At 35.3% G+C, this 13,460-nt stretch overlaps 2 protein-coding genes across 5 annotated transcripts in view; one reads left to right on the top strand and one right to left on the bottom strand.

Annotated features, from left to right (window-relative positions):
- The window catches only part of LOC144965636 (long-chain fatty acid transport protein 2-like), a 30,155-nt gene extending 23,526 nt beyond the window's left edge, over positions 1–6,629 (top strand). For all 4 annotated transcript variants that reach the window (XM_078901184.1, XM_078901188.1, XM_078901185.1 and 1 more), the window contains exons 8-12: positions 911–1,004; positions 2,066–2,264; positions 2,780–2,877; positions 3,673–3,796; positions 4,474–6,629. In XM_078901184.1, the coding sequence (XP_078757310.1) occupies positions 911–1,004; positions 2,066–2,264; positions 2,780–2,877; positions 3,673–3,796; positions 4,474–4,666 (708 nt within the window). In that variant the 3' untranslated portion in view covers positions 4,667–6,629. The remainder of the gene's footprint in view (positions 1–910; positions 1,005–2,065; positions 2,265–2,779; positions 2,878–3,672; positions 3,797–4,473) is intronic.
- A 3,859-nt stretch (positions 6,630–10,488) lies between these two features.
- Positions 10,489–13,460, bottom strand: part of LOC144963747 (putative ammonium transporter 3) — a 51,606-nt gene continuing 48,634 nt past the window's right edge. Inside the window, exon 12 of the mRNA XM_078897694.1 lies at positions 10,489–13,274. Coding sequence (XP_078753820.1) covers positions 12,955–13,274 — 320 coding nt within the window. The 3' untranslated portion in view covers positions 10,489–12,954. The remainder of the gene's footprint in view (positions 13,275–13,460) is intronic.

The following is a 13,460-nucleotide window of genomic DNA, read 5'->3' as shown; positions in this document are numbered from 1 at the left end:
TGCACATAATAGTTTTGGCGATAAGAGAAGAATGGTGCTTTCAAGTCATACAGATGCGCTTTGTCTTTGGGGTATTCATTTAGATGCATTTTTAAAGCCCTTTTCTCACACATTTTCTGATGCCCCAATGTCATGGACACATGACTTGTCCTTTTTGGAATTTAAAGCTTCAAAACAATCTCCTTAAAGATTACTAAAGATTATAACATTTGATGTTCTTGTCGACTAAAAAGCGTTCTGATCAATTTTGATGTTATATGATTATCTTTGAATCAAAAAACAGCATCGATAAAACCGAGATTCGATATTTCAACTGCTGTGATCTCCAGTTTTGACCATTCTATGATGGCAGTCTCCATCTTAACAACAGCTATCTTTAATATTGAGTTCATTAGTAATAAATAAATTAATAAAATAAAATTCCCTTTATTCATCCTCAAGAGGAAATTTGTATTTAGGGTCTATTCCAAGGGAAGACTGGAATAACCCAGGCGTCAGCCGCAGAGCAGCGCCGCAAAATGAGCTAGGGTGAGGTGACTTATTCAAGGCCACACAACGCAGCGGCGGGTGATTGAACTCGGTACCTTACAGGTAGGAAGCAAAGACCGTAACACTGAGCCACGCTACCCCCAGCGATGCTAACATGTTTTTATTCTTTCTGTTTACAAGTAAAGAATTTAAGGAGTATGAAAGGTACCAGACAAGCAAGAAAGAAAAGTATAAGAAAAAAAACGATCCCCCAAAAATCAGTCGACCTCGACTGTTTACTTGCAGAAAAAATAATTTTTGGTTCAAAAGTTATACCCACTATCTGTTCGGGCATCCCTCAGAGACGTCTACTGTCAAATCGAACTTTCTTCACACTTCACAAATCAGTCATTTTGCTATTTTTTAATTTTGGCAATTTCAGGGTCTTTTGACAGGTCTTGTCTTGGTGGACATTGACAAAACGACACAAAAACCATACAGGGACCAAAATGGACGTTGTCGAAAGACTTTACCTGGTAAATCCGTAGTTAGTTTTAAATCAATCAACCTCTTCATCAGTGTTACACATTATGTTCAATATTTGGAAGAATCACAATTCTAGGATTTTCTACCATAGACTGACAGAATAAATACTCTTTTTTTCATTCTGAACAGGAATTATTTGGTTTCAAATATCGTTGGATTTAGATTACTATTACTCTAATTAAAAAAAAGAAATTGGTCATTGAAGTCTCAGGCTCAAGTCGAGAGTCAGAGTTTTGTTCTGAGCGGAATATAATTGAGTCCTTAGAAAAGGCTCTTTCCTCACATTATCTCACTGTATCCAGGTTTGAGATGAGAAATGTCGTTGTCTCCGTCGGAAAAAATTGTAATATCGCCTAACAGACGTCATATCTCGTCCTACATGTTAATTGGTTGCTGTTGGCTAGGGACCCCTTGTAAAGCACGCAGAGCACGTATAGTGGGTATTGCACTATAAAATGCTCGATTTGGAGGGACTGTCAGAGATCCTGGGTCGAGTCAAGGACCCCTGTAATCATCCAGCATTAATTTATGTCGGTCAAAGGCTTCTATTAGCCTGACTAAATTATTTATGAAACATTTTTTTAATGCCGACAATAAATAAATATTTGAATTGAATTGAGCATATTTGGTTCTCAGATCACGTGGAAAATATTTTTTACTAGTTTTTGTGTTGAGATTATGTAATTATTTGCTCTTGTATAGAAGGAACAAAATTAACGTCACTCAGCTCTTTGATATTGTTTTTAGCCAGCCATTTTAAAGAGTACCTCTCACTCAACTGTATTAATTAGACTATAAACTATAATATTAAAGTTTCTTATAGTTTGTGTTGGTACGTTATGTCCGACTGGCGGATGTTATGAGTTTTTAAAAAACAACTAATTGCATAGCATCAATAAGGCATTTAAGGGAAATTCCTATATTCATTCAAAAAAGATGATAAGATCAGATATCTCGGGTCTTATCTCGAGATGGACCCAAATATTTTTTTTTCTTCTTAAGACGAATAAAGGTAATTTTATCATTTTGACACAATCCTTTCCGTTTTTAGGAGGTTCTGGAGCATTGATTGCTAAACTTTCAAGCAAAGTGACATTTGATGGCTATCTGGGATCTGCCTCTGCCACAAACAGCAGGATACTAAAGGACGTTTTCCAAGAAGGTGACCATTACGTCACAACCAATGATGAGTTCTTCCTTGACCAAGACTATAATGTGTTTTTCAAAGACAGACAAGAAAATGCCATAAGGTGGTAAAGCAGTGATATACAATAATATGAAAATATAAAAAAGAACCAAATTTCAAACACGGAACGTTTCAGGCTTCAAACCCTTCTTCAGTCAATAATAAAAACAGTTAAAACGTTTAATACATACTTTAAAAACAGACGGCAGAAGAGTATAAGGCAAGTATAATGTGACATTTCGATTTCATATTTGTCGGCAGGACATTCCTTGTTTTTGTTATTGGCTGAAGAAGGGTTTTGGGCCAAAACGATTTTTTGAAGCTGTTATATTCATTTTTGTACATTCCGTTTTACAGTCCACAACTTCTCGGAGAGCTTAGTATTCACTAAGGTAAAGCAGAATCACAATTTATTGGACAATTTCAACATTTTCAGATCAACTATAAATAAACCTCGAGGTATACATGTCTCGTTCTGTATGTTATTGTTGCTGTTTGTCAGGGACACCTTGTAAAGCGCTTTGAGCACGTTTATTGGATATTGCGCTATATAAATGTACTGTTATTTATATCTGCCAGATGGAAGGGAGAGAATGTCTCGGCAATGGAGGTCTCTAACGTTTTGATAAACGCCGACTTCGTACAGGACGCCAATGTTTATGGAGTGACAGTTCCAGGTAGAGCATTAACATTAACAAAAAAATTAGTATGAATATAAACTGAATTTTAGGTAAGTCATTTTGAATGAAGAACTTTCATATTTCATTCAATCCCAAGACGAAATTATTCTTCAGGGTCTATTCCAAGGGGAGACTGCAATAAATAAAGCGTCAACTCCAGTGCAATGCTGCAAAGTGAGTAAGGTTATGAGACAAATTATACAATACAGCTCCTCCACTCTGCCCACAGATGAAGAAATAAACATGAGCTTAATATAGCGCATTATCATGAATTCCCCAATATTAATGCGCTTCACAAATCTATCATCGTTGATTGTTTCAATAAGAAAATTTTACTTAATTGTTCTTCCATTATCTGATTTTGACGCAATCAGTTACACTGGCAGCAACAATATTATGGTATTGATACTAATACTATCACTACTACTACTACTACTACTACTACTACTACTACTACTACTACTACTACTACTACTACTACTACTAGTGTTACTAGTACAACCACCAATAATACAACATCTACTACTATTACAGCTACTACCACCACCACCACCACCACAACCACCACCACCACTACTACTACTACTACTGATACTACTACTACTACTACTACTACTACTACTACTACTACTACTACTACTACTACTACTACTACTACTACTACTACTACTACTACTAATAATAATAATAATAATAATAATAATACACTACAACTACTATTACAAAAACAAAAGAAATATATATGATAAGTATCTAGTGTCACCTTAACCCCCCCCCCCCTCCCAATCCTAGGATGTGAAGGGAAAGCGGGGATGGCGGCGATAAGTTTAAAGGATGGATGTGACGTCGACAATGAAAAAGTGGAAGAGATTGCAAGACTCAGTAGGGACAATCTGCCTGGATATGCAAGACCAAGGTACAAATGTTTGGTTATCATTAAGAAAAAGAAACAAGTGAAATAACAAAACAAAAATAAAACAAAACAAAACGAAAACACAACAAAAACAACCCCATTTGCAAAGTGAAACCAAACCAGCACCGCCACCACCACCACCGCCATAGCCACCACATTCACCACCACCATCATCATCATCATCATCATCATCATCATCATCATCATCATCATCATCATCATCATTATCATTATCATCATCATCAGCATCACCACCACCACCACCACCACCACCTTAATCATGATCATCATAATCATAATCACATTCATCATCATCATCATCATCATCATTATCATTTGCAACCCTATTTGCAAAGTGAAACCAAACCAGCACCGCCACCACCACCACCGCCATAACCACCACCGCCATAACCACCACCACCAGCATGCCATCATCATCATCATCATCATCATCATCACCATCATCATATCAGCATCACCACCACCACCACCACCTTAATCGTGATCATCATAATCATATTCATCATCATCATCATCATCATCATCATCATCATCATCATCATCATCATCATCATCATCATCATCATCATCATCACATTCATCATAATCATTATCATTATCATCATCATCATCATCATCACATTCATCATAATCATTATCATCATCATCATCATTCACAGGTTTATCCGATTCCAGCGTCAAATGAGTCTGACGTCCACCTTCAAACAAAACAAGTTAGATCTGGCCCAAGAAGGCTTTGACATCAACAAAGTTGAGGAACCTCTGTATTTCCTGCAGCGAAAAGACGACACATATCAAGAACTGGATAGCAACGCTTATATAAACATTTTACGAGGAGATCAAGCTCTGTAATTTATATTATTATCAATGAAAAATAAGATGAAAATAGAAGACCATTTGTATAGAAGATTCATCATGCTCTATGCGCAGTTGTCTCTTTGCAGGCCACATGGAAAAAGCTCAGGGTCAAACAGCTTATATCCATCATGCCATGGTGTCACTAGAGCCATTAGACCCATGGATTCGTTTATCCCAGTTTCTGCAGCGTGAAAAAGACAATATCGATTGTTGGGACCCATTGGATAAAACGTTAACTATCACAAAGTGCTTTCTGCCAGATCTTATAGATCCAGCAACCCAATTACTGCAGTATGAACTGGGTGGGGGAGAAAATCTCAACTTCACATGAGATCAATCTCGGTCGCGTATGAAGCGAGTACTCCACCAACAGCGTTATCGGGACTCCGTTATGGAAAGAAATTTCCTTTTTATTCAGTTTTAGTCTCCTGTTAGACGTTCTGTCTCTTATAATAATCGTACGATATTCATCACTGCATACGGCTTCTCCCAACTGTCGAGTAAGGTAACTGTAGAATGCCTTACCCAAGGACACACTTGAGCTATATGACGTCCGAATATTATAGTCAAACCCATATCTAATTGAACAGCATTTAAGCACCAGAACCATGCCGATATTATACTACTGTTTCGAGAGGATTAGACTAATTAAATGACATAATCGGTCGGAAGGTGAACATTTTGGATTTGCATTGTCTGAAAGAACATGCTCCCAAGAGCATTTTAATCTTTATTTGAAGTAAATCGGGTGATTGTTCATGAAGTTATGGTCAGATGTATGGGGGAGGTATCCAGCAACTTTTCTCAAATTTCACACTTTTTCAATTTGACTAGCTGTAAAAATAATTTAGAAGTGAAATTAAGCTTTGATATTTCCCGAAGATGTACAAAAAGGGTTGATTTAATCATTTATGACAAGGACTCATTTTTGATAAACAAAATTGACCTTCTAACTAAACTTGGCAATATCTCAGTTCAAAGCTTTTCACCATCCGACTGATTATGTCATTCACTATAAGTAATAATAGTAAAGATGCATACTTGAGCAATGCAGAAAACGAATTTTAAAAACAGAAAAACTACGCTAAAAAAACTGTCAAAAATATAGAATAAAAAGTGAATAATTCACCTGTAACTTTCAAACTGGTTCAAATCAATTATTTTCTAATAATTGATCTTGTCCATTCATACACTTCATATTTCTTCAACATTTGTCTCTTTAAACTATGGGTGGTACTTGCTGTCTCTTCTATCCCCCTGTATCTATTTTCCAATTGTTTTCTGTCTTTGTCTTGGAACGAGATTACTTAGTTTTGTCCTGACCCTGGTCGGAGTCATTGGTTGGGAGGGAAACAGTCAAATATATAGTTATAGTTTTGGGAGATGATTTTTTCCTTGTAAATCATCTCTCTGTTAAGCACTGTATTGTTTTGTTTACATATTATATGATTTGTAAACATTTGAGTGTATCCCTCTTAGTTTGGGGCCTGTGCTTGTGTCTGGATGAGATTTTTAGGTGATCTTAAACTAAGTACTTGGATAGTGTGCTCTTGGAATCTACATCTGTTTCTTATTTGAACCAATTCCCCTTTGTCCTACCTTTTCTTGGGTGCTTTAATTGTAATCCTAGAACTTTTTCCTATCCCATTTTCTTCCTTTTTACTGGCGCTGATATGACCTTAATGTGTTGCAAGCGCCGTAAAACAAAAACATAAAACAAACATCTCTATAAACTATGATTTGTTACGCGTTTGGAAAATTGTTTTACCACGCATAATTTGAACGTAGAATCATTTGTAAAGATATATAATAGGTATTACAGTTACTATTAGTTCTTTACATCTTGTTCTTTTTCATTTTCATGTGTTTTGAGGACAATCAGGTTTACCCTCATTTTCCTTGCCTCTAAATATATATTAATATTTCCTCGACTTATAGAAAGCACTAATAATAAAAATAATAATAATAATGATAATAATAATAATAATAATAATAATAATAATAATAATAATAATAATAATAATAATAATAATAATAATAATAATAATAATAATAACCATCATCATCATCATCATCATCATCATCATCATCATCATCATCATCATCATCATCATCATCATCAATCATCATCATCATCATCATCATCATCACCATAATAATAATAATAATAATAATAATAATAATAATAATAATAATAATAATAATAATAATAATAATAATAATAATAATGATAATAATGATAATAATAGTATTTATAATTTGGCAAAAAAAAAAAAAAGATTAGATCATTGTTTCCTTTTAATTAGGGCATTGTGTTTATCATTTTATACCTGACTGCCTTAAAAAATGTTTGAATGAAATTATATCCATTAAGCTGATTCCTTTGTATAACAATAATGTGATTTAACTCTTGAATGTAACATTATATAATATTCTATAACATAAATATGGGAGTGTTGATAAAAAAAGTTACTCTTTCTTTCTTTTGTATGATGAGATCATCTTTTGGGGAGGGGGGAGGGTGGGGGTCAGGCCAATGATGACAAGAGGGTTTGGGGGGGGGGGGGGGGGGGGGGGCTGTGTGTAAAAAAGGACAAATTGTTGATGACGAAATATGTGAACAGCCCTGACGCACAAAAATTAACCACAAGATTCCAACATGTGGCTATAAGTTCATTTTTTCCAGGACTTAGAACCTCCCGACATAACACCATTTTAAAGAGGTGATTAAAAAGGTTTTGGGTCAACAATGTTAAAAGAAAATATATTTTCTTAGGTCCGAAAATAAGAAAACAAAAACAAACAAGACTTTTGTTTCTCAGTTGTTTGAAATCCTTTATCATTGGAACACAAACACATACATACATACACACACAGACACACACCACATAAACAAACGCACATACGCACACACTACATGTGTTACATCATAATAATATTATCTGTTTATTTTAACCAGACTTGAGCTTGAGCTTTTGAGTTTTTTTTTTATATAGCGCAATATCCACTAAACGTGCTCAAAGCGCTTTACAAAGGGTCCCTGACCAACAGCAACACATAATGTGTAGAACGAGACATGACGCCTGTTAGCGACATTACATTTATTCCCCAAAAAGATAACGCTCTTAACGGCCAGGTACTCATTTTACACCTGAGTACGGTGAGAGAATGTGAATAAAGAGCCTTTTCCAAGGACTCAACTATACGCCGAGCGAGGCTCGAACTCAGGACCTTCCGATCCGAAAGGGAGTGCCATGGCATACCACAAGACCACATAGCCGCATAGCCAGACCCTCAAACACACTATAATTAATGTTTAAAAATCAGTATTAGCCCATGTATCCAGAATTTATTCCGGATTCTAAGGCGTGAAACAGACAATAGCAATTGCACTACCCTCTCTCAAAGTACTTTCCGCCAGATCGAGCCGAACCAGCCACCCAATCCTTTTTGGGTGGACAGATTCGGGGTGGCATTCTCTATTGCACCCGCGATCGATCTTGGTCCCTTTGCATGTGGAACGAGTGCTCTATCAACTATGATATCGGGATCCAAAATCGGTTTTTAGTTTGGGTAATTTATAGATAGTATGCAGATGACGTCACTCAGGCCTTTGTTATTGTTTTTGCCATCCGCGTTTGTGAGTTGTTCTCACTAAACTGTATTAACCAGACTATAAAAGTTCATGGTTACACAGAGTTTGTGTGTTGGTCTGTTATACTTCCGGATGGCAATGTTGTGAACTCCTTGGCCAAGCGCATTCGATCTATACGAAGCTGATAAGTGAAGTTACAGACAAAAATGTAGAACTTAAGTAAGTTTACATAATAATCATAATATTTTGTTGAGAATATTAATAGATAACGTTTTATTTTAAAGAGCAGAAGACTCACAATTAAAGACCCGAACAAGTGTATATAAGAGGTGCCAGGCAAAGCAAGAAAGAAAATCGTTCTGATCAGTTTCACTTTGAATTACTTTTGTTGTTGTTGTTGTTGTTGTTAACAAGTTCACCCAATGTTCACATATAATCAGGTCTTATAAACGAACCCAATTATGGGCTTGTTTCAACGTTAGTATCAGACCTGCAAATAAGAATGGGTCGAGTTCATTCTAACATAATTACTTTTAGAGGCGACGGGCCACATTTACGTCAACACACAGACACAAACTCACACACACAGTCGCATACGCACATATATAAAATATAAAATGCATAAAATAGAGGGTACAATATTGTGCAAACCAAATAAACTTTATATCATTATGTAACATCGTTAATCTTTATAATCAATTTAATAAACAATGATAAACATTCGAGTAGATAATGGTCACAATACGAGTAATATTTATAACAAAATCACAATTGATTATAGCAATTTTATGTTAATGTCAGTAAATTGTATAAAACCCCAAAACAATCAAGATAATATTATATGTTTATATCGACATGCACGTATTTGCAGGTCTGATAACCCAATTTATTATGGGCCCATTATTGTAATCAAATTCTCAACAACAAAAAATGAAGCATGCGCAAAACATTGTCCATTACCTACATGCACGTACGAGTATTTATAGGTCTGATAAGCTAATTCCTTATGGGCTCATTGTTGTAATGGATATCTCAAAAAGAAAAATGACGCAAAATATTGTCCATTACAACAATCTTAAAATAGACCCAAAAGTGGCTTCGGATATCAGACCTGCATACATGTACACGTCGTCCATCATATAATTGCGTTTGGATGTCAGACCTGCATATGTATCACGCCGTCTTATATCAAAGGTGCGTCGATTGTCGCACATTTTACTCAAGTTTGTCACCTTTCAAATCAATGACATCAATAGCAAACCCCCTCCCCCCCCAAAAAAAAAAATAAAAAAAAATAAATAAAAAAAATAAAAAAATAACAAGAATGGAATTAAAGAAATCATGGAAATAGTAAACGAAACAAATGCATTTTCAATCATGATCATTGAATGCCCAAAAGAAATGCCATTGTAATCTATTTATACAGAATGTAGAACAGCTTTGCTTCGTCAGATTAATATTATAATAATTCATTTTTTTAAAACCAAGTAACATTATGCAGACAGCCTGCGTATATTCATATATTAGCAGTTCTGATATACGAACGCAATAGTTATGAAGTCACTTCCCTAGTAACGACGCATGGTAACTTAGTAACTGGTTCTAAACTATCGGAACAATGGCGGACGCCCTAATGAACTACTTCTCGGACGAGCATAACAGTGTATCCAGAGGAGAAAAACAATATAAATCTGATCATGTTTTGACTTTTATACATCCTGATCACATGACATGTGAAAAAGTTCTAGCCAGCATGAAGAATAAAAAGTACCGATTTTCTATGTTTAGCAGCTCGTTGCTGGGCGACGTGACATCAGCCTATTGAATCCAATTATGGGCTTGAATTATCACGGTTGTAATGGACAATATTTTGCGTTGGTTTGTGAGTATTCCCATTACAACCTGGGTTATCAGACCTGTAAATAAGTATACGTCAAGTAAACTACTGAGGTGTGAGCCATGAATAGAAATACAGATGTTATAGAAAGCTTTAAAAATTATAATTCACGGAAGAACCTATATCACAATGGTCCAGGTAAATGGCCCTTCTATCGTCTTTATAATAATAATAATAATAATAATAATAATAATAATAATAATAATAATAATAATAATAATAATAATAATAATTATTATTATTATTATAATAATAATAATAATAATTATTATTATTATTATAATAATAATTATAATAATAATAATAATAATAATAATAATAATAATAATAATAATAATAATAATAATAATTGTATAGATTTATAGTGCGCCAAACATCCCTTCATCTGGAGGGCTCTGGGCGCATAACATAGATTAAGCCCTGACACACTACACGCTACACGTTCTTTATCACAGATACGAGTTACTACATTTGTATATTAAAGAGAAGGGAGATTGATGGCAGCTGGCAAGGTGGTTGCTTATCGGAAGCAGAGGTAGTGCGTGACGTCACACCTTCCTCTTTTCTGGTTCAAAACTCCTTTGAAGTATGCAACCATCCTCCGGAGGACTAGCAATGAATAGGTTACATGTTGAATCATGAGTTGGCTTAACCCTCTCCTTACCACCATTTGGAAAATCGTCACATTTGTTACGATGCAACCGTCACTTTTCTTACCCAGATTTCATTTCTTTTTGCCATAGCTATAAAAACTTGACAATTTGTAGTAGAGCTCATTTGGTCGACCAATATTATGTATAGAATGTGTGCTTGTTGCTTTTCTGTTTGAGTAAGAACTGTCTGTTTTTATGTTGGATGGGTGTGAAGTTTTGGGAAAAATTCTGAAAATGTCTGGTAAAGAGAGAGTTAACTGTTTTAGTAGCGGGGTGTATAGATAGTATGAAGTTGACGTCACTCAAGTCTTAGTTATTGTTTTTACCATCCGCGTTTATGAGTAATTCTCACTAAACTGCATTAACTCGAATATAAACGTTCAAGGTTACACATAGTTTTGTGTGTTGTTCCGTTATACTTCTGGATGGCAATGTTATGAGCTTCCTATCCAAGCACATACTATCTATAGGGACGTAAAAGAGCGAGGGCGAATGAATTCTTGACTATCTGTATATTTATTTAGATTAGGAAATAAGATGCCATCACTCTGAAAACAGAAGATCAGTTGAGAAAGGTATGTATCCAGTCCTTCAGAAGTCTGGTTTTACACTTCCAATGAGATTGGAAACAGTATTGCGACAACACACTATTTATTGTTCTCTTTTACGAGTAATAATGACTATTGATATCTTATTGCAGTCTTTCTGTAATTTTGAATTTTATATCGGTATAGCCTTTGAGTTAAAAGAAAACAAAAGAATGTTAACTCACTCAATCCTAGAGATTTTTGCTACTTTTCATAATTTGAAAAAAAATGTATTAAAAATGAGCATGTACATTGATAGTTTTATTCAACTACCAGTAACATGTAAAAACTAAAAACAATTGCTGTGATACTACGACTATAATTTGTCTCAGAAAAATGTAATAAATAGGCATGGGGTAAAAGTAACCTGGCGTATACTACGGATATTGTCGGTGTTAGGGTTAAGTGAGTTAAAAAGGTGGTTCATATTTAATCAACGCTGAATATCGAATTCCAAATTTCAAGCCTTGACCACTATTGAATTTGGTTCAAATCAAACACATTTTCGAAAAAAGTTGTGTTGTATTGGACGGACTATCAACAGTTTTGTGTATGAGTATTTATAATAAAAATATTCGTTCACGAATGTAGGCTTGATTAATAAACGAGATATCCTTATCACCAAAGAACACACGATGTAAGAAAGTAATTGAAAAGACTAAATAAAAACTCTCCAACCTGGGACTTCGCAAAGTCCCAGGTTTGAGAGTTTTTTTTTTTGGACAAGATGAGGGTAATTTAAATCGATCGATATTTGAAGGACGAGTTTTCTGGCCGAATTTTAAAATATACGTTTTTTAGAGTACGGCAGAACAGAATCAGATGTTTGCTCATCCAAGTTTTGTTCACGTTCATTGCACTTTCTTAATTGGCTAAAGTAAACATGGAAAGACGATTAGTATTTATGTCAGTAACAGAAGGGATGGTCCATACTTTTCTATTAAGGAGAGTAACTCATATTGCAGTTTATGAAATGTCTCCACATTATCAGTTATATATACCATCGTGAATAGGGAAATGCACTAAAGCGCCTAATAGTCATTTTATAAAAATAATCTTCAATTAATAAATTCCACGCGCCCGAAAAAGTAAGAAACCACCGCAATTGATTTTAAAAAAATCAATTCTATCAAAAATTGATATGTGTAACCACAAAAGACAAACGGTCGAGTAGAGAAAGCATTGCAATCACATAAGGGGATCCCGGGTTCGAGCCCAATATAGGCATCTCATCTATTCCTTGAGGAAGATTGCTGTGGACACCTGGGTTATCTAGGTCTTGTTTTTTTACGGATCAGAATCTAAAGACACATTGACCAAATGGAGACGAATGTTGTGATTCATTATTATTTTTCTTTGTGCCTGCCTTTGGTTAAATGACTCGTATACTTATTCTTTATCATTAAACTGCGCCTGTCTGTTCAGTGCCCGACTCGTTACCACTCGATGCACATTCTTTTCATCATACACGTTTTTAAAGATAATATTCTAACTTCATAATTCTTCTTTATACTTTACAAAAGGCAGATTGATGAGATTCCCTCTCTCCATCAAATTGGATAGGAGAGGGTGGTAGACACACTTTGACGGCGATACGAATCCGTTTTGACTGTAGCAGTCGGTATGACAGCTCCGTTGAAGACTTTGATAGCGTTGCTGAGTTGGTCAGAAGGAGAATGATCATTAGGGGAAGGGTCGGCAAATGAAAGACGATGTCTAGTTTCTGTCTGTTTAGCGGTTGTGGTGGCCAAACCGTCACTGTTTTCCGACAGTTCCACAGCAGCCACACAATTCCTGTTTCGGCCATTGTTGTTTTGAGATTTGGCATACATCTCCATCAAGCTTTGCCGGCGCCTGTTTTCTGCCGAAACTAGAAACAAAAGGACACGTTTTGATGCACATAACAGAAAAATTTGAACTGTTTTGACGAATCAAATTGACGAATAAGACAATCTTTCCTATTTCCTTTCGTCCTCTATTCCTCCTTCTCCTCCTCTTCCTCCTCATCAACTTCTTCTTTCTCTCTATCACACTCTACCTTCCTGAAGCTCGCTTT

Source organism: Berghia stephanieae, chromosome 2 (genome assembly GCF_034508935.2).
Source record: "Berghia stephanieae isolate SIO BIC M18660-M18661 chromosome 2, UCSD_Bste_1.3, whole genome shotgun sequence".
NCBI lineage: Eukaryota > Metazoa > Mollusca > Gastropoda > Nudibranchia > Aeolidiidae > Berghia > Berghia stephanieae.
Note: the sequence above shows the minus strand (reverse complement) of the source record. Positions and strands in the feature narration are given on the sequence as shown.